This window comes from Epinephelus lanceolatus, chromosome 21 (assembly GCF_041903045.1).
Source record: "Epinephelus lanceolatus isolate andai-2023 chromosome 21, ASM4190304v1, whole genome shotgun sequence".
Taxonomy (NCBI): Eukaryota; Metazoa; Chordata; class Actinopteri; order Perciformes; family Serranidae; genus Epinephelus; species Epinephelus lanceolatus.
The window spans coordinates 35725213-35746542 of NC_135754.1; the positions used below are offsets into that span (position 1 = coordinate 35725213).

A 21330-nucleotide genomic window follows, 5' to 3' on the forward strand; every position below is an offset into this window, starting at 1 on the left:
GAGACGGACCGGGAAAAGCGGCGGACCTCCAGGGAAGCCTGCTCCGTTTTCCCTGCAGTTAGGGACCGTTCGCAGGGACGGTTTTTGCTATGGGCAATGTGGCCGACAGCCCAGGGTGCAATCTATTTGAGGGCGCACGAGCGCCCTCCAAAAAAAAAACAAAAAACAAACAAAACTCGCCAGTTTTCTAGACTGCTGCTCATTTCCACGTCAAGTTAGTGGAGTGGGCGCTGGGGCGCCCCTATTATCACGTTTCAACCAGCAGCAGAAAGGAAAGGCGAATCCTGGCGGTTGTGGGTTGAACGGGGGTCACAGACAGGAATACGGCGGAGGCTCATAGTGTTCTGTGGCGCAAGATAACGGCTTACCGGCAACAGAGAAGTCCGACTCCAGGTCCAGTAATTTCCTCTTTCGTTGGTGTCATGACTGCCCAGAAATATCATTGATGTATTATAGAAAAGTGATTTATCTTTTTATAAATGACAAAAGGCACATCATCCATGATACTTTCACTGGTATCGTACCATGGTGGGGGGGGGGGATGGTTTGCCCAGGGCGTAACACTAGCCAGCACCACCTCTGACCGTTCGCTGAGGTAGGGTAGAAATAAGTCCTGCAGAGTTTCAGAGGACCTGGAGAATGTTTTAGGATAGTAATAACAATATATAAGATAATCATATTACAAAGATAATATATAACATTAAAGACAAAATTAAATAAACTTGATGATTTTACCTTTCTGTACATTTTGTATACAAATTCATTAAATAATTTTGTTTGGAAATGTCTATTTGCATCAGGTTTATTACGGAAAACACATTATTTGATCAATTTACATTGTGCCCCTAAAGTTCTTTGTGCGCTCCTTACTTTTTCAACTTAGGAGCACATGTGCTCCTTGGGAAAAAAGTTAGCGTCAAGCCCTGCGTGAACTAATTAGGTAAAATCAGCTTTATCAGTAGAATTAACTCAAAAAATTGTTGACTCAGCATAAAAAAATTATGTCAAACTCACAATGGAGGAGTTTTTGTGTCGAGCGAACACAAAGTTTCTTGTCATTTTGACAATCCTGGGCATTTGTGTAGACTTCACATTTTGAATTTAGTGTCATGGACAGATTTCAGGGCCTTTAAATGGTAAAACGTCCCCAATTACCAATATTAAAATAATAACTATTACACATATAGAAATAAATAACTCTGTAACACTTATTGTTTTTTCATCATTGTACTAATACGTGTAGTAATTGAGTACTTTCCCACCATTTCACTGCCTCCAGCTCAAAACTACAACCTCATGTTTATTCATTAATTATTGTCTTAATTTTAATAATTGAGTAAATTGATGATGCAGAGTGAAGTGATATTATTCATCTAACGAGCCTCCAGGGGGCCAATGAGAGGACAGAGCAGAGGGAGAGAGTTAGTTTGGATGGATCAGCAGTTTGTGCGCCAAAAAAGTGTGTGTGTGCGTGTGTGTGTGTGTGTGTGCGTGTGTGTGTGTGTGTGTGTGTGTGGGGACGTCCTATAAGTCGTTGTCAGGGAAGCAGAAAAAGTTGGCAGTCGAGTGATTCCCCCTCTCACACACACACACACACACACACACACACACAGGAGAGGTGAATCCTCCTTGAGAACACCGGCGTGCAGTTGAGGACACTCTTCTTCTTCATCTTCATCCTCCTCTTCACTCTCTCCCTCCATCTTCCTCACTGTCTCTCCTGCCCTCCATCGTCACCTCTTCCTCCCTCCTTTTCATCCTCCTCCTCGTCCTTCCTCCTGCTGCCCTTCTCTCCCTCTCGTTAATCCATCCTGTCATGCATTATTTATGAGGCTTGGACACAGACACACTTTAAGACACTGGAGAGGTCCCCGCAGGAGACAGACAGGTAGACAGACAGGCTGCAGCACCGACAGTCACCACCAGATGTCAGTGTTCACCAGAGGATATTTCCTTCCTGTGCGTTTTGTTGGAGCTTTATGTTCTACAGAGAACGTACACATGTTGTCATGTCACAGGTTCAGAACATGAGCTCAGTGTCGCCTCCTGCTGGACAGTTTCTGATGTTGCTTAGTTTTGCATCAAAGTATTTTAGATTAAAGAATTTGTTCTCCTCGTCAATAAATCTCATGTCCAGACTCAAACTAACAGTGAATGTGTCTAATAAAAAGTACAGTGTGATTCTGCAGCCTGACATCAGTGAGCCTCACTGTGTCACTCATCACCATGAACTAGGGCGGGGTATTGTTCAGAAAATTACAATCCCAGTATCAAAACCAGTATCCTTAAAGTGAAACCAATACCAGTAGAGTACTTTATTTAATACCTTTTTTATCTTCCTTCAGTACCCATCAAGTGAATGGAAGCAGTTGGTTGCCTAAAATGCTTCCACCACTTCTCCACATCCAAATTATTTTTACCTGAATACATTTTTAAAGTGTTCAAAGTATCGAAATGTTTCACCCATAGTTGAATATTTGGACAAATCTTGTCCGACCAAAAAAAAAAAAAAAAAGCTAAGACAAACCTAAACTAAAAACTCAAAAAAGATAAATAATAAAAATACATTCATTAAATAATCCTTGACACAGGATTTGAGCCAGTATGTCATCATATAGTAACATCAGGAACCTTAAATGAAGGAGATGTAATTCGCCCACCTAGCACAGTATTTCTGCACCTGATTGATGAGCCTAAACACGAGGACCTTGTGTGCGACCGCAATACCCAGATTGATAGATCTGATAGAATAAGTTTTCTCCCCAACATGAGGGATGTCATCTAACTGGCCTACTGTCCTTGTCCCAGTATACAAGCACAGGAGGGGAATCCATTTATTGAGCCAAGTATGTGCAACTCCTCTACGATAGGTGGAGATATGCCCCCTTTCAGCTTGTTAGTATTGGACCTTTGTCCTGTTGACCTATTACGTCACAGACCAAACAATGGACAAACAAGTTAGCTACGGTTAGCTAGCTGCTAACTGGTACCATGGTGGACAACTTTACAGCTCTGTACATTTGGTCCGTCCAAAAAGTCACGGCTCTGGATGTAGATTTCTCCATGTTGTTACCGGCTTCTTCTTCTCTTACACATTTAATGCTATTGGACTTCTGGGTCAAAGCCCGGGGCGGAAACTGTGGAGCATGCTCAGAGTGCCTCGGTCAGTTTGGGTCTGATTGACTATATACATGCAGGAGTCACGTAATCTAGGTGTGTTAGTCCCACTGTGATAAATTCACTTTAGAACCATTTCAGTCACACTAAAGGCCCGAACATACTCGGGCGGAACGTACGCGGAACGGACTCCGCGAGGAATGTCCGCAGTCATTCGGGCTTCCATAGTCGAGCGCACTTCCGCGTTGTAGTTTCCTGTAAAAATGTCTGTGAAAAATCCCTGCGATGTGAAAAATACATGCCGAGCAGTCACTGGTGCGCGGAGCAGAGTCTGTGCGGTCATAAAATCTGAGCTTTGCGCGCACAGGGCTTGCAGACATCCACTTTGAGTCCGCGCAGACCTCCGCGGAGTCCGTTCCGCGTACGTTCCGCCCGAGTATGTTCGGGCCTTAACACATTTACACGGAAAAATGTAGCATATTGCCAGAATTACAACATCCTTCAATCTGAAACTTCAAACATGTCAAAGGTTGAAACCAACAGTTATTTTAATTATCTTAATTATTATTCAAGAGTCAAGATTCAAGAGGCTTTATTGTCAATTCTACAGTTGTGTACAGAGAATCACTCTGAATTGATCCACGGTGCAGACAGTGCAAAAGGATAAGTATAAAACAGAAGAGATAATACAAAATAAAAATAAATAAGAGCAATCACATAGTGCAAAGATGTAAATGCAATCAATTCAAAAGGTGCAAATATGCAACAATCAGAATAGCAGCTTACATCCCAGACAAGTACAGTAAATGGTGAATGCGTTAGTTCTGGTCGTCTGTTTAAAGTTGCTGGTGTTCTATTGATTATTTGATTAATTGTTCAGTCTTTCAAACGTTCATGAATTGTTAACGACGCCCATGGTGTCTTTAAAGGTCTTGATTTTTACAGCCAACAGGTGGAAATAGAGCTGAATAGTCTTAATTTGTTGATCAGCAACAAAGGAAGGTTAAGAAGGAAAGTGTACAGCTTTAAAAGTTTAAACAATCATTGACATATTAATCAATAATAAAAGATGTTCTCGGAATCCAAGACTTAGTGAAGATTATTTGGCTCTGGTGTGTCTGAAAGCATTGCTAGGTGTGCAGAAATAATCATTACATTATTAACATTAATCTATTCTGTGGAAAAATCTCAAAAGCAGGAGGAATAAATAAATGAGAAAGATATAAACTAAGTGAATTTCTGCAGGTAGTGTGCAGCAGCAGCAGCAGCAGCAGCTCAGAGCGAGACAGATAAAGGACCAGAGTGGTAACAGCAGATTAGTTATTACTTCACAGAAGTTTGCCAGGATCAATAAACTCAGATTGTAGCACATGATGGATTTCACTGCTCGGTTTTCTAACTTTCCCCCTGATTCTCGGTGTAAATCGGATTATCAGTGTGTAGATGAGAGCCGGCTGCAGGATTAAAGTGTGGAAAGCAACAAGCAGCTTAATGCTTCTGTATCAGTCACACTCTGTTACATACTGCTGAATGATGCTCTGGTCTTCCATCTCTGTGAGGACCATTTAGGTTTTTAGACCTGGAGAAAGAGGACATTTTGAGAAGTGAGGACATTTTTGGAATCAGAAGGGTTTTTTGTTTTGTTTTATTTTTTGTTTTTTTAAGCAGTGACTTTGTTTGGAGAGTGAAGACATTTTTGGAAAGTTAGGACGTTTCTGGAAGTTTAAGACATCTTTGGAGAATAGGGGTGGTGTAGGAAAGTCAGGACAGTTTTGCAAAGTAAGGGTTTTTTTTTCAGAATACTGAAAACAAAATTTTAAAGCAAAGAATTATTTTTGTAAAGTTGGGACATTTTTTAAATTTAGACATTTTTAGAAACTACAGACATTTTTGGAAAGTCTGGACATTTATGAAAAGTGAGAACTTTTACAGAAAGTAAGGAACATTCTTTCTTGATTAGTGAGAACACTTTTGGAAATTTTGGACATTTTTAGAAAGTGAGAGCAGTTTTGGAATGTCAAGAGATTTTGAAAAGTAAAAAAAGTTTCCAGAAAATGAGGAATATTTTGGGGGGAAATTGAGGACATTTTTTAAAAGTGGGGGTTTGTTTGTTTGTTTGTTTTCAGAAAACTGGAGACAAGTGGTGACATTTTAGAAAAGTGGGGACACTTTGGAAATTTAGGACATTTTTAGAAACCAAAGAAAATTTTGGAAAGTTGTGATATTTTTGAAAAGTGAGAACATTTTCAGTAAGTGATGAATTATTTTATTTTATTTGTTAGAAAAGTGGGGACATTTTGAGGAAGGTGAAGATATTTTGAAAAGTCAAGAGATTTATTTTTTTTTAACACGATTTTTTTCTTTCAAAGTGTGGACATTTTTGGAAAGTGAGAAGTTTGACAGAAAGTGAGGAACATTTTTTTAGATTAGTGAGAACACTTCTGGAAATTTTTGACATTTTTTAAAAACTAGGATGTTTTCGAAAAGTAAGGGCTTTGGAAATTTGGACAGTTTGGGAAATTTAGGAGTGTTTAGAAACTAATGACATTTTTAGAAAGTGAGGGTGGTTTTGGAATGTCAAGACATTTTGAAAAGTAAAAAAGTTTCCAGAAAACGAGGAATAATTTTTGGGGAAATTGGGAACATTTTTTTAAAAGTTGGGATTTGTTCGTTTGTTTGTTTTCAGAAAACTGGAGAAAAGTGGGGACACTTTGGAAATTTAGGCCATTTTTAGAAATCAAAGAACATTTTGGAAAGTTGTGATATTTTTGAAAAGTGAGAACATTTTCAGTAAGTGATGAATTATTTTATTTTATTTTTTTTTTAGAAAAGTGAGGACATTTTGAGGAAGGTGGAGATATTTTGAAAAGAGATTTTCATTTTTTTTTTTTAAACAGGATTTTTTCTTTCAAAGTGTGGACATTTTTGAAAAGTGAGGGTTTTTTGTTTGTTTTCAGAGAACTGAAGACATATTTTAACGTGAAAAAACATATTCAAAGTGGTGACATTTTTAGAAAACTGGGGTCATTTTGGAAATTTCAGACATTTTTAGAAACTAAAGACATTTTTGAAAAGTATGGGTTTTTTTCAGACATTGAGAACATGTTTTTGACCATTTATTTTCTTTTTCTTTATGTGGAAACATTTTTTGAAAAGTTGGAACATTTTGGAAATTGAGAAGATTTTTGAAAGTCCACACTTTACCCCAAAATCAAAAATTAATATTTAATGATCTCAGCTATAGAGATTTTTTTTAAATCCTTGAACAAAACAGCATTATCTCTTTCATATTTGTCCTCCATATTTCTTCTTTATATTTGTCCTCATGTTTCTTGAGCTGATCTAACTTTCTTGTGCTGATGATGTCAGCGTCTGCCCAAACTGCAGCGATTGAACTGATCACAACTGAAACCAAAGTTGAAAGAAGTCACAATAAAAATGTGAAAATGATGACTTCTGTGTGTAGACATTTCAAGGTTTTCAGCACATGTACAGATTGAAATATAATAACACAACCCTACATTTATATTTGTGAGCTAATATACTGACCTTTCTGAAAGTGGCGACCCTGATGATGGCTCACTGCCGAACTGTGTCTGAAACTTTGTGTCGTCTGTTTTTTACTGACGTCAGAACACAACACTGGAAACAGAGGAGCTGTAATTGATGAAAATAAAATAGAGAAATTAAAACATATTCTGTGGTGAGCGAACTTCACTGCAGAAGAGAGATGATAAACAAACAGGAGAAATAAGAGAAAGTTGTTGTGAGCCTGAAACCTTTTAATGACATGAGAAACAGATCTATTTTCTGTTCCTCCAGCAGCTCTTAGATAAAACCATATTGCACACACATATACAACGTATGCAGCAGGACACACCTAGATCAAAGCAACAACACACACACATCAGAAGCAGCCACACACAGAGAAACACACACTCAAACACACACAGAGATCAAAGTGTGGATGTCTAAAATGACCACTCATCTGAAAGAATAACTCATTTTTCCCTCTTATTCTCTCGCACTCTCCAAAACCATTTTTTCTCTTCTCACCACCAAGTGATAAATTATATAACAAAGGAGGATTCGCTCCTCTGTTTCTGTTTCTTTGTTTGTCTGTCTTTATTATATTCAAACAGACTGCGATCAATGAAGCAAAGTTATCAACATGCCTGTGTGTGTGTGTGTGTGTGTGCAGCTCAGATAAGAGGAGCATGAGCATCAGAGATACAGTTTAAATCTGCGTCTGTGTCAGAATTCAAACAAAACTTCCTTCCTGATGCTGCACGCTGAAAAACTTTAAACTGCTTTGTATTTATTTTTTAAAAAAAAGCAGAGCTCCATGTAGATTCCTCTGTAGTTTAAGGAGATTAATTAAACTCGCATCAATGAAATTATAACTCCAAACCTCAAGTTCCTTCACAGTAAATGGACAATATCTAATTCCCTAAGTTTGATTTTGGTTTGGTCGAAGTATTTACAAATGTTTCCACACTAGTAAACAGGCCCGTGACGGCAGGTGTGGTTGAACATCCAACTCACACAGAGTGAGAAACATCTGAAAATAACATAGACCGTATAAAATCAAGGACGCAGCCAGTGTGACATCACTGATTGAAAGCACTGTCGTCCATCATTGCGAGGATTGTGGGTCAGAACAGCCAGAAAAGCATGCGAACTGTCAGACTGCAAAATCTGACTGGATGTCGTAGAACATCCTGGTATTTTTGGCAAACTGCATTTGACATACTCTGTATTGGGACATCGTTTCCTGGCTTACTATACAGTGTGGTAGTACGGGTATTGGACGAACAGCATATTTGGACAAGAGGGTGGAGCTAACGCTAGCTGTTAGCTTAGTTAGCATGGTGCGTATACAGCTATGGTTAACTGTCATAATACTGATTTTTATTAAAGAAAAACATTAATAAAACCATTATCGAGGTGTTTTAGTCCAACCAAAAGCTGAACAAGACTTTTTTATTCCATTCTGGCATTACTCTTCCATGACGGTCACACCTGTCCAGGTGTGTCTGCACAGTAGAACAGTGCACCACCACTCTTCCTGTCTAACAATCCCTCACAAAGTTTTCAGCTTGACCTCCACAGTTCCTGTTAACTGCCATTTCTTAATGACATGACCAACCGAGGAAACAGCTCCCTGAAAACACTTTGATATCTTCTTCTAGTCTTCATCAGGTCTTTTAGTTTTCAGAGTGCTAGGCAGCTTTTTAGAGGAGCCCATGGCTGCTGATTGCTGGGACAAGCTTTCAGGAGTCAGAGTATTTATAAAGCTTTGAAATTAGCATCACCTGGCCTTTGCTAACGATGACTGTGAACAAGCCAGAGCCCTAACAAGCTCATTAAGGTCTAAGACCCTGGAAAAAGTTGTCTCACAGCAACAATAAAACACTGATCTTGCTTAAAATGTTGAAAAGCATGTCTCATCTTTAACTTCATGTCGTTTTTCTACTTTCCCAAAAATGCTTTGTGTGTTTGTACATCAGCAGTTTGACATGTAGAGAACATGACTCCTACTTGTTGTCTTTGACCTTCCTCTTCTTCTTCTTCGTCTCCAGTCACAGATACTTCACCCCTCCAGCCAAGAAGTCCAGGAACCACTGACGCACCGATGCCCAGCTCCACCCCCAACCCGAGCTCTGCCTCCAGCTAGCGCCTGCTCCACCCATCCCCACATCCCCGCAGACAGCCTCCCACTCTGTCCTGACACCAACGGCACCCACAGCATGACCGAGGGAGGAAAGGACACAAGGAAAGAGGAGGAAGGAGAGACGAAGGAGAGGAGAAGAACCTACAGCAGGTCCCAGCTGCTGCCCCCCCAGCCCTCAAAACTCCACCTCTTCATGTGTCAGACCTCCAGACCTAACCCCACCTCTGCCTCAGCTGCGAAGACGAAGGTGTCTCACGATCCAGAGGGCAACGGCACTTCTGGGGTAAAGGTCAAAATGGTGGTCTTCACCTCTGGCTCCTCGCGCCTCCCCAAGCCAAAGAGCCACTGAGCTGTCGGCCTGTTATCCACCTTCCTAAAACGCAGCGACGTGATTGATCCTAAACTCGTTAAATTATTAACACTTAACTTATTTATTGTTGATATTTTGAGCACTGTGACTGATAATAAAGGTTTAAACTCTTTATTTGACAGGTCCCACAATGATTTCATACAGCGACACTGATATTTAACTGTAAGTTCAGAACAGTGTTTGATGATATTTGGTCCCAGGCGTGGAGAAAATGGAGGCCGTGTTCTGCGGAGGTGTCACGGAGAAAAAATAATTTGCACAACTTAACAATTTGCACCCTCGATTTGGCCTCATTCATCACCTTCATGGCGTCGGTTTAATATGGTTTAATGTGGAAATGCTTCAGGTTTTGGCTCTTCAACACGACGCTACGTTATCATCGAGATTCATTTTACAGACAAAACACTCTGATGAAGCTGCAGATGTCGTCCAGTTCATAAAAACTCAGCGCCATCGTTTTAAAAGTTCGGGCCGACTGAATGCCAAACATGTCCAAGCTGTGTGCTGCTCTCTACAAGAAATATATGTTATGATATTAAATCAAGAGCACAAATTAATTTGTTGTTTTTATTTTCTCTGTGAAACCTCCCTGGCACTTTCAAATAATTAACTCCAGTTAATTGCAGCCGGCAAATCAACGAGGAGAATAAAGTTTTCAGTGATGAATAAATTGAAGTTCTTTCAAGGATACTATACGGACACTACTGTAAAGTAACTCGCAAAACATCCGAACAGCTTGTACAAAATATATCAGTCAGTTTTCTCTGAGATTATTGAAGCAAAAACTTTAAAATGATGCTCTTATGAAACATTAAGTGTGGTATTTATTATTTATTTCCATTAGTTAATGAGTCAAAGACAAAAAGTTCACACTGGAAGCTCGTCGTTTCTCAGCGGACGACGTCGTGCTTCTTCTCGCGACACTCGCTGTGTGTTAGGAAGCAGTTTTACTCTTCGTGTGCCTGACTGACTCACTTCCTGTCTGACTTCAAGCCGACAGCGTGGAAACTCCTCGGACCCTGCTGCTCTCCCACCCTTCATCCTCCCCCTCACTGAAATCTCCTCCAGCAAGGGCACCAAGTCTTCCTCGCTGGGGAGTCGCCCAAACACCCAAACACAGGATCCTTCCATCCCTCCGTCTGTTTATGTGTTCGTTTAAGACTCAGACCTGCTGCTCTGCAAAACAACACATCTCCAAGGTCAGAAACTTTTTTTATGTTCAGAGAAAATAAGCTCTTCAGATCCTCTCGCTGTCTGCGTCACGTGTCCGGTCTGGGCCTCACATTCGGTTTGTTCTTTCTCGTCTCCACTTGTAGTTTTATTCTTGTGAATCCAGAAAACGAGGATTAATTCTTGATTTCACTCGTTACATTTACTTTAGATTGAGGGGTTTTAATCGCTGACAAATGCATTTTACAAACAGAGATACAGCTGCGGTTGATTAGTGTAATAATCTGACGGTTAAATGCTGAATATTTCAAGGTTAAAACTTCCTTCCTCCAGTCTGGATGACTTTGCTCCTGCATGGTTCAGCCATCTTTGTTGAAAACAAGGTGTTATCTCTTGTTTTCTGAAGTGTCACCATGTTGGAGCTGACAGTGGAGATTTAAACACCCTGGAGCTCGACTGAAGACCAGATGAAGGTGAAGGTCTCAGTGTGCTTCAAACAGTGCAGCGCTGGAATTTCATGAAGTACATTTACTCAAGAAACATTTAGGTACTTGTACTTAGGTATTTCTATTTTACGCTACTTTATACCTCCACTCCACCACAGTTCTTCATTTATCTGATACACATACTTGTCGCTCGTTCCTTTGCAGATCAAGATTTTATAGACAAACCGTGTGATTAACTCCACAACCAGTACTTCTACTTTTGTTAATTTAAGTACATGTTGTGGCTTATATGTGGAGTATATAAAGACACCCACAAATCTGTAAAAGAAAATACCAGTTCATGCACTTTTCCATCCCCTACTATAATGTAAATATTGGGATTTCATGGAGATAATCACACACACACACCTGTTGAATGGAGCGAGATCAGGGAGGCAGCCAGGAGGCTTTTTCTGACTTCAGACATGTTTGTTTGGAGCACACAGAGACCTTAAACTAACAGAGCGAAGTCTGGATCCTTCAGAGAAACTCAGCTAAACATTTATTTATTTCAGTATCAACCTTCAGCAGAGGAGGTGAAAGTTGTGTCTGAAATGTGAGCCCTCCTCCGTCAGTCACTTTGTGAGGCACATTGCTGCTCCTCTGAGACATTTACAGGATCCGTCCTCACATTAACATTTTGTCAAGATCACGCTGCGAGTCGCAGAAAATACCTGGTGAAACGGTAAAAAATGAGCCAGCTGACATTTACTCTCTGCCGACACTTTAAACACTCAGACGAGTAAAGTATTATCTCGTCCATGTCGGCAATCATCAGTGAGGAAACTCTGCTCACACCACGCTGCTCGCTCTGATATTAGTGACACTGTATGCAATCAGAATATGCAACATCATAGGTTCAACCCCCCAAAACTGACACCCTGCCCTGCCCGCGTGCCACTGAGCACCAGTCGAGCTGTTAAAAAATATATGCAAAACAAAGTTAGATTAGTTTCACACTGCATGCAGCTGAAGAAGGTGACGGACGATCTCAGATATCAGTTCTGTTTTTGGTCGTTTATCATCAAACATCACACGTGCTGTCGTTAGAGACAGAAGACGGACATTAAGACGTCACTGCAGCTTTAAGATGTTACTGACAAATGTGAAACAACAACAACAACAACAACAACACCTGGTGTTTTTTAACAGTCAGTTAATCATTAAAGTCATTTTCGTCTTTCTTTGTGGTAAAAAAGCCAAACTTTAACCACCTCCGAGAGGTGAAGGAGAGGAGGTGAGGAGGTGAAGGGAGGAGGCTGTTGGTTCTACTTGGTCTTTACTTTGCTTCTTTTGTCCCAGCACTCATTTCTCCTTTCCCATTTCCTCCTCTCCTTTCCTACATCCTCTGTTCCGGGCCTACAACTCCCTTTCCTTTCCTATATCCTCCATTCATTTTTTACGTTTACCTTTCCTGTCCTGCATCCATCTTTCCTTCCATTCCTTGTCTACATCCTACTTCCTACCTCCTCCTTTGTTTCCTTCACCCTTCTCTCGTGTCTTACATCATTCATTTCCTTTTCCACATCCTTCATCCACGCCATCCTGTCCTTTCCTACATCCTCAGTTCCTTTCCTACATCCTTTGTTCTTTTCCTGTATTGTCCCTTCCTTCATCCTTAGTACCTGTCCTATTTCCTCCTCTCCTTTCCTGCATTCACAGTTCCTTTTCCTACATCCTCTGTTCTTGTCCTACATCATCTTTTCCTACATCCTTAGTTCCTTTCCTACATCCTCTGTTCTTTTCCTATATTGTGCCTTCCTTCCTTCCTTAGTTCCTGTCCTATTTCCTCCTGTCCTTTCCTGCATCCACAATTCCTTTCCTACATCCACTGTTCTTGTCCTACATCATCCTTTCCTACATCCTTAGTTCCTTTCCTACATCCTCTGTTCTTTTCCTATATTGTCCCTTCCTTCATCCTTAGTTCCTGTTCTATTTCCTCCTCTCCTTTCCTGCATCCACAATTCCTTTCCTACATCCTCAGTTCCTTTCCTACATCCTCTGTTCTTTTCCTATATTGTCCCTTCCTTCATCCTTAGTTCCTGTCCTATTTCCTCCTCTCCTTTCCTGCATCCACAACTCCTTTTCCTACATCCTCTGTTCTTGTCCTACATCGTCCTTTCCTACATCCTTAGTTCCTTTCCTACATCCTCTGTTCTTTTCCTATATTGTCCCTTCCTTCATCCTTAGTTCCTGTCCTATTTCCTCCTCTCCTTTCCTGCTTCCACAATTACTTTCCTACATCCTCTGTTCTTTTCCTATATTGTCCCTTCCTTCATCCTTAGTTCCTTTCCTATTTCCCCCTCTCCTCTTCTACATCCACAATTCCTTTCCTACATCCTCAGTTCCTTTCCTACATCCTCTGTTCCTTTCCTATATTGTCCCTTCCTTCGTCCTTAGTTCCTGCCCTATTTCCTCCTCTCCTTTCCTGCATCCACAATTCCTTTTCCTACATCCTCTGTTCTTGTCCTACATCGTCCTTTCCTACATCCTTAGTTCCTTTCCTACATCCTCTGTTCTTGTCCTACATCATCCTTTCCTACATCCTTAGTTCCTTTCCTACATCCTTTGTTCTTTTCCTATATTGTCCCTTCCTTCATCCTTAGTTCCTGTCCTATTTCCTCCTCTCCTTTCCTGCATCCACAATTCCTTTTCCTACATCCTCTGTTCTTCTCCTACATCGTCCTTTCCTACATCCTCAGTTCCTTTCCTACATCCTCTGTTCTTGTCCTACATCGTCCTTTCCTACATCCTCAGTTCCTTTCCTACATCCTCTGTTCTTTTCCTATATTGTCCCTTCCTTCGACCCTAGTTCCTGTCCTATTTCCTTCTCTCCTTTCCTGCATCCACAGTTCCTTTTCCTACATCCTCTGTTCTTGTCCTACATCGTCCTTTCCTACATCCTTAGTTCCTTTCCTACATCCTCTGTTCTTTTCCTATATTGTCCCTTCCTTCATCCTAAGTTCCTGTCCTATTTCCTCCTCTCCTTTCCTGCATCCACAATTCCTTTTCCTACATCCTCTGTTCTTCTCCTACATCGTCCTTTCCTACATCCTCAGTTCCTTTCCTACATCCTCTGTTCTTCTCCTACATCGTCCTTTCCTACATCCTCAGTTCCTTTCCTACATCCTCTGTTCTTTTCCTATATTGTCCCTTCCTTCATCCTTAGTACCTGTCCTATTTCCTCCTCCTCTTTCCTGCATCCACAATTCCTTTCCTACATCCTCAGTTCCTTTCCTACATCCTCTGTTCTTGTCATACATCGTCCTTTCCTACATCCTTAGTTCCTTTCCTACATCCTCTGTTCTTTTCCTATATTGTCCCTTCCTTCATCCTTAGTTCCTGTCCTATTTCCTCCTCTCCTTTCCTGCTTCCACAATTACTTTCCTACATCCTCTGTTCTTGTCCTACATCATCCTTTCCTACATCCTCAGTTCCTTTCCTACATCCTCTGTTCTTTTCCTATATTGTCCCTTCCTTCATCCTTAGTTCCTGTCCTATTTCCTCCTCTCCTTTCCTACATCCTCAGTTCCTTTCCTACATTCTCTGTTCTTGTCATACATCATCCTTTCCTACATCCTTAGTTCCTTTCCTACATCCTCTGTTCTTTTCCTATATTGTCCCTTCCTTCATCCTTAGTTCCTGTCCTATTTCCTCCTCTCCTTTCCTGCTTCCACAATTACTTTCCTACATCCTCTGTTCTTTTCCTATATTGTCCCTTCCTTCATCCTTAGTTCCTTTCCTATTTCCCCCTCTCCTCTTCTACATCCACAATTCCTTTCCTACATCCTTAGTTCCTTTCCTATTTCCTCCTCTCCTTTCCTACATCCACTGTTCCTTTCCTATTTTCTCCTCTCCTTTCCTACTCCACTGTTCCTTTCCTATTTCCTCCTCTCCTTTCCTACTCCACTGTTCCTGGCCTATGTCTTCCCTCAGCCTTCTTCCCTACCTCCCCCTTTCTTTCCTACACCCTTCTCTCCTGTCCTACATCGTTCCTTTCCTTCCTCACATCCTTGATCCACGCCATCCTGTCCTTTCCTACATCCTACTTTCCTACATACTCAATTGCTTCCCTGAGTCCTTCTTCCTGTCCTACATCCTCTGTTCTCTTCCCACATACTTCTGTCCTTTCCTGTATCCTCCTTTCCTTTCCTCTCCTTCTGGGTTTCCTTTACTATCTGGTTCTTTTCTCTATGCCTCACTACTGTTTTAATCCAAGACACACACACATACACACACACACACACACACCTGAGAGCACCAGCAGGTACCACTCAGGTGTTAGCCCGGTTGCCATGGCGATATGGCCCGGCAGCCACGGCAACAGCATCCCACCTCTCCTCACTTTTGTCTTTTCTCTGTTGTTTCACACACACACACACACACACACGCAGAAACAGTGATGCTGATGAGTCGCTTGTTTTGCCTCTAAATGCTCAACATGTGACGCATCGCCGCTGCCCGTCAGCCAATCAGGAGCGCCCCCTGTAACTCACACCCTGGCGCGCGCACACACACACACACACACACACACACACACACACACATTGGATTTTAAAAACGGTGTCAGTTCAAATCCCAGTAATCTCTTCCTTCCATTTTTCCTCCTGTCTCCTCCTTTCCTTCCTCACTTCCTTGTTCTGTTTGCACCTCCTTACCTTACCTACCTCCTCCATTCCTTTCCCCTCAGTTCAGCTTCCTCCTCATCTTCATTACCTCTTCTTCTTCCTTACCTCCTCCTTTCCTTTCCTCCTTCTTTCCTCACCCCTCACATCTCCTTCGTGTCCCTTGTCCTTGTTTTTTTGTTTCCTTTCTTATCTCCTCACTTCCCCAATTTCCTTCTTCTTTCCTTCTGCACCTCGTTTTCTTTCCTTCACTTCCTCCTTTCCTTTCTTACCCTCTCGATGGCTTCACTATGTTCTCCTTTCCTCATACCTCATTTCCTTCTCTTCACCTTGCTCCTCGTTCTTTTATATCCTTCTCTCCTTCTTTCCTTTGCCTTCTCCTCAACCTCTTGTTTTAACCTCCGTATCTTCTCGTTCTCCACGTTGTTTCCTTATCTCCTTCTCTCCTTCCCTTCCAGGCCTGACAGGTTGAAACATCCGTGTTAGAACACTGACCACTCGTTTGTATCTGCCATGAAAGTTTAGTCATAGAGTTTATTGTTCATCGGCGCCGTGTGTCATCAGCAGGAGGATTTGGGGCTAAAACAAGAGCAGATTAACGGAGTCTTAGCCGCAGCTTAACGCCGGATTTACCTGCTGAATATTCTCACCCTCAAACAAACTCTAAAGACCAGCCGCTGGCTGAGAGCGAGCTCAGACCTGAAGGTCACTTCATCTTAAAGAGGGATTCATTTACGAGGAGGAATAACAGTTAATCTGCCTCCCAGCAGCCGACTGGCCAATTAAAATCCTCCGCTGACAAAACAGCTGGAAGTGAACAACAGGAGGGACGTCAGGCGGCCCTCAGGCCGACAGTCCTATCTGTATGTTTATAGTTCTTGAATCTATGTGCAGTTTTCAACTTTTGAGTCTTGATTTAAGTTAAACTACAGTACAGTACAACTGCAGCTTTAATGCCGGGTTCAGACTTCATGACAGTTTGCTCCGTTCTGATAGAGTCATAAAATCTCGCCATGACTTTGCCGACTGAAAAGGACTACACGTTTGTCCTCGACCAATCATCGCTGGTCATCTTTCAGATTATGCTTGTCCTATTTTTATTATTACTATTATGTCTGTGCACATGCCAGCTGAAGTGTTGCTGTAGTAATGTAAAAAGTGTCACCAGATGGGTGGAGCTACATTTGAAGCACCGCATGAAAAGTCACTGAATCCTCCACAACAAGTTTCTGCAGATATTTCACAATAAAAGCTTTTTTAGGAAATTATATGGGACTTTTAATTTGAAACGGATACAGGAAGTGTTGAGTTTGAAATGACAGCGCGATGCGTTTACTCTAACAGGACAAACAGGAGCAGATTAAAACTAAAAGCACAATAACAGATGACGGTCGTGAAGTCATGGAAGACAAAAAGAAAATCAAACATGCTAGACTTTCTGTTGGGATGTCGTGAGGCGTCCCAGACGTGGCTTCAGTTGTCGTCTACTATGACACACTACACAAGATCATGTACGACACTTTGACGTTCACGATCCGAGCCGACATTGTACCTCACTGCGTCGGGCTGATATCGTGTAGTGTGAACCCGGCATTACGTAACCTTTTAGCGTTGGCTGTACACATTTTAGGGACATGAAGCATTTGAAGATACTCAAAGAAATGACGTCACAATAATACAAATGTCATGCTTTGTATTTTCATTTAAAAAGATGATAATTATCAGCCAGTAGTAGAGGTACTGTACTTCTTAAACCCGGCCTCTGAAGTCCAGGATCAGCCTGACTTTATTTAACCTGAAAACCAACTTTAGATTGGACCAAATGTTCTTCTAAAAATAGCAAACTGATGGAATTTTTTGGTCTCTAAACGACCATTTTCCTGTTTCAGCTGCTGAGTTGTTGCTGCAGGCTGCATGACATGAAGTATGATCATATAAACATTATCAGCCCAGAAACCTGCAGACTCTGCTGCCCTCAGATCTCCCACAGCAGCTGTAACTGTTTTAATAACCTCCACATGGTACCGTTTCTCTTGGATCTGACATGTTTCTTCAGTGCAGAGAGATTTCTCAGTCACAGAACATTCATCATGTATTATAATTCCCGCTGATATGAATCCCAATTTCAGGAATCTTCCTCAAATATATTTTTTATGATATCTTAACTTTATGCTGCGTCACGGCACTCTTTAAGTGGAGCCATTCTTCTTCCTCAGACGCGTTCTTTAGCTTCCAGCAGAGCAAGCTGAGCTGCGCTAATTCATGCAAGTGACACAAAACCCAGCGGGGTGCGTTCACAGCCGAGCATCAGCTGCTCTGCTACAACTTCACTCGCACACTGCAGAGAGGCTTTTCAATTGATTCCACAGTTCAACAAAATAAAACGTACCCTCCTTTTGAAAGCTGAATTGAAATTGGATGTGAAAAGAGACAAAAGTACACGAGGAAGATCCATTTAACAGGGAAGGAAAATAAATTATAGCCGGCTGTTGTTCAGCTTCAGACAAGGTTAAAAATTTCTGTGTCACAAAAAGACGTCTTGTACAGGCGTAAACAAAAAACATCACTGATTGCTCTTAAAGTTCAGAGTCGTCTCAAGGCTTCACTGCAGCCTTCGTGTCCCTTCATGTTTCTGTCTCTGAATCCTAAAAAGCTTGTAACTGATGGAGAACAGTTTGTTTTGGCAGAATGCTTCACATCGTTCACAGCTCTGAGTTTAATGTTCAGATCTCATCAGGACAGAAAAACCTCCAGAGACACAAACTATGACACCAAGCAACATGAAGAGATAGTCTTAATTTGATCAATATTTATTTGATATAAGGTTGGTTTTCCAAACTGGCTGTAGGTTGAAACATTTCCTTATCGGTGCCGACAGGAAAACACGGACGTTGTTGTGCTCACTGAGAATCATTACTATCTGTAATTTAACTCTGAAACAATCAGTTGACGGAGTAATCATCAATAATTCTGACAATCAGTTAGTTGTATTTTTACGTTATTTTGTAAAAAATACCCAAACGTTACTGCTTCTAGTAGAAAAGACGTCCCCTTGCTCAAAGGCACGCACATGCTCAGGCACGCTCACAGCGAGCTGCTTGTAGGCGGCGCTGTGAGCTCTGATCACACAGAGGTTACAAAACATGAGGCGCGCCGAACTGCCTTTTTTTCTTTAAATTGAATGCCACTAGTAAAAAAAAATCTCGCTGCACCTTTTTATTGTTTCCAGGCAACCACCCCATCACCTCCCTACTCTAAGGGAGTGATCACACCAAGATGAAATGCTAGAAACGCGACTCCAGTAAAACCATTGTTTTCTTATAATACGGCGCGTCTGAACAGCATTCAAGCGTCTTTTTAGACGCGCGTTTTTTTAGATGCTTCTTTTTTGACGCGCGTAGACGCTGAAATGTTTAAATATTTTCAACTTTTTTGAGTGTCAGACGCCAGTAGCTAGCGCGCATTGAATAAGCGCTTCCAGTGTTTCAAGCGTCTTTGAAGCGTCCGCGTTTCTGGCGTCTCATTTCTGTGTGATCGCCCCCTAACCTTGTGTAATCTACTGTTTAGTTATCCCCCAGTAATCAGTGTGTAGCTGCTGCCATGTTGAGGCAGAGGGTACTGTCTGTAGCTCTGGTTGAGGGTGAGAGGCTGTCAGCAGATAAACAGAGATCTGTGTGGGTACATGAGACCCTAAAGAAGAGGCTGGATCATGGGGAGTACCACCAGTTGGTCCAGGAGCTTCTCCTCCATCATGGACGTTTACAGGCAGATTTTCGGATGACTCAGGGGCAGTTTGACAACCTGCTGTCTATCATCAGGCCGTATAGTTCTGGGTATCCAGCAACCACTACTGCCAGTTTCTTTCTTGGTCTTTACTTTGCTTCTTTTGTCCCAACACTCATTTCTCTTTTCCTATTTCCTCCTCTCCTTTCCTACATCCACCATTCCTTTCCTATATCCTCCATTCCTTTCTTACTTTTACCTTTCCTGTCCTGCATCCATCTTTCCTTCCATTCCTTGTCCATTCCTATCCTACTTCCTACCTCCCCCTTTCTTTTCTTCACCCTTCTCTCCTGTCTTACAACGTTCCTTTCCTTTCAGTTGCAGTTTCTTGTTAACCAACTGTAAACTTGTTGTCGTGATCACCACAGAAGGCCCGCCTCTCAAATCATCCCATTGGACAATGGGAAAAAAGAGATGACGTGGGCGCTTTTCTGCTCTGAGGAGTTCAGAGCGCTCCGGCAAAAACACCAGGCGCCTAGATCGCGGAAACACGAGGCACGTAGCGACGCAAACACAGCGAGCAAAAAGCTTCATTCTCATTAAAACAATGACTTTCTGTGTGATCAGGACCTAAAGGAGGCATCCATCAGTGACGTCCTCCAGGATGAAAGAAGTTCCGCCTTACTTAAAAAAGCTGCTGATATGTTCCTCACATCACCAGCTGCTGTTGTTGTTGTTGTTCTCATTTACTTCGTGACCTCTCCCATATAAACTGCTAGCTGAGAGACAGGAAGTCATCACAAACAGACCGATTACGTCCGAGACATTCAGAATCTGGATGTTGGTTTTTGGCAGAACGCTCTGCTGTACACATCTGCATCATGTCCTCTGATATACGGACGTGTTTTTGAAAGTTAAGTGACCTTTGTTTCTGTCGTCAGACGAAAAACCACACGACTGTTTCAAGTTTTCTTCTCAGTGTAAAAGATCATTTAGTCCTTTCTGACATTACTGTGTGTTTTTTATTTTAAACCAATCAGATCTGGACGTGATAAAAGACACTAAACACTGAAATGAATCTTAAAAGGTTTTTGTTTTGGCTCAGAGAAAGATCAGATGTTGTAAAGTCGCAAATTAAAGCCTGAATTCAGTGCCGCACAAACCAACAGAGGCCGAGGTAAAACAATAATTACCTGCTCTACAACACGTTTCTGTTAAATGTCATCACAACATACATTTCCACAGGACACAAGTTTCTCTCTTTAACAGTTTTTACTCCCAAATAACATCGACTCTGCCGCTCCTTAAACACTTTCTGGAGACATTTCACATTAAAAGTCTTCCACACGAGGAGAGCTCGTCTCTGTAACGTGGAGAGGCTTTTATTGTGAAACATCTGTGTAGGAAGTGTTGAGTCTCAACAACCCGGGCAGCGTGAATAAAGCAGGATGTTTGGATGTTTTGCAGATGTTCCGTCGTGGTCTCGACAGGAAGCTGCTCTGCTGTCGATAATATTTCACTCACTGTATCTACACGTATTTAAACAAACATTTAATATCGTCCTCATGTCGTATTGCCACAGAATAATGTACTCACATGTATCCAGTATATCCACTCTGCTGTGTCCTGTACTCTGCACTCTCTCTGTGTCGTCTGGGGAACAATACTTTTATTCTGAAAACTTGAAGGACAGGTGTTTATGTTGATGAACTTCCTGCCGTTTCCTGTGTCACCTGCTGGTTCTGTTGAATTTAGTTTGTGTGCAATAACTCTGGAGCCGCCGTGCTAACTCTTATTTATGTGATAAACTGTACAAAGTCTTACCTACTGTAATTATTATTATTATTATTATTAATATTAACACTGAAGTGTGAGCTTGTAAAGAATCTCAGTCTGAAAATGCACTTTAAACGATGTAAAGGAGACGACGTGAGGCTTCGTTCAGCTCTGTCTCTGCTGCTGCATTTTATTTCTGTTCTTTGTTTTTTGTTTTCATTAATCTGGCTTTTTTTTTGTTTGTTTTTGTTTGTCTCTCTCGGCTCAAACAGCTGCACTCAGAAGAGCTCAGGTGAACTTCCTGAAATGTTGTTTTTATTTCAACTCAAACCAACAAAATTAAGATTTATCAGTAAAAGGGCAAAGAAGAATTTAAGGCTGTTTGTAGCA

At 41.6% G+C, this 21330-nt stretch overlaps 1 protein-coding gene across 8 annotated transcripts in view; it reads left to right on the forward strand.

Moving 5' to 3' along the window:
• ccser2b (coiled-coil serine-rich protein 2b) overlaps positions 1-10191 on the forward strand; it is an 86379-nt gene extending 76188 nt beyond the window's left edge. For 3 of the 8 annotated variants that reach the window (XM_033610726.2, XM_033610729.2, XM_033610728.2), the window contains one exon: positions 8700-10178. In XM_033610726.2, the coding sequence (XP_033466617.1) occupies positions 8700-9140 (441 nt within the window). In that variant the 3' untranslated portion in view covers positions 9141-10178. Of the gene's footprint in view, positions 1-8699 lie in introns of all 8 variants that reach the window. The other 5 variants (XM_033610731.2, XM_078163642.1, XM_033610730.2 and 2 more) reach the window with 3 other exon arrangements.
• Positions 10192-21330: the final 11139 nt, after the last annotated feature.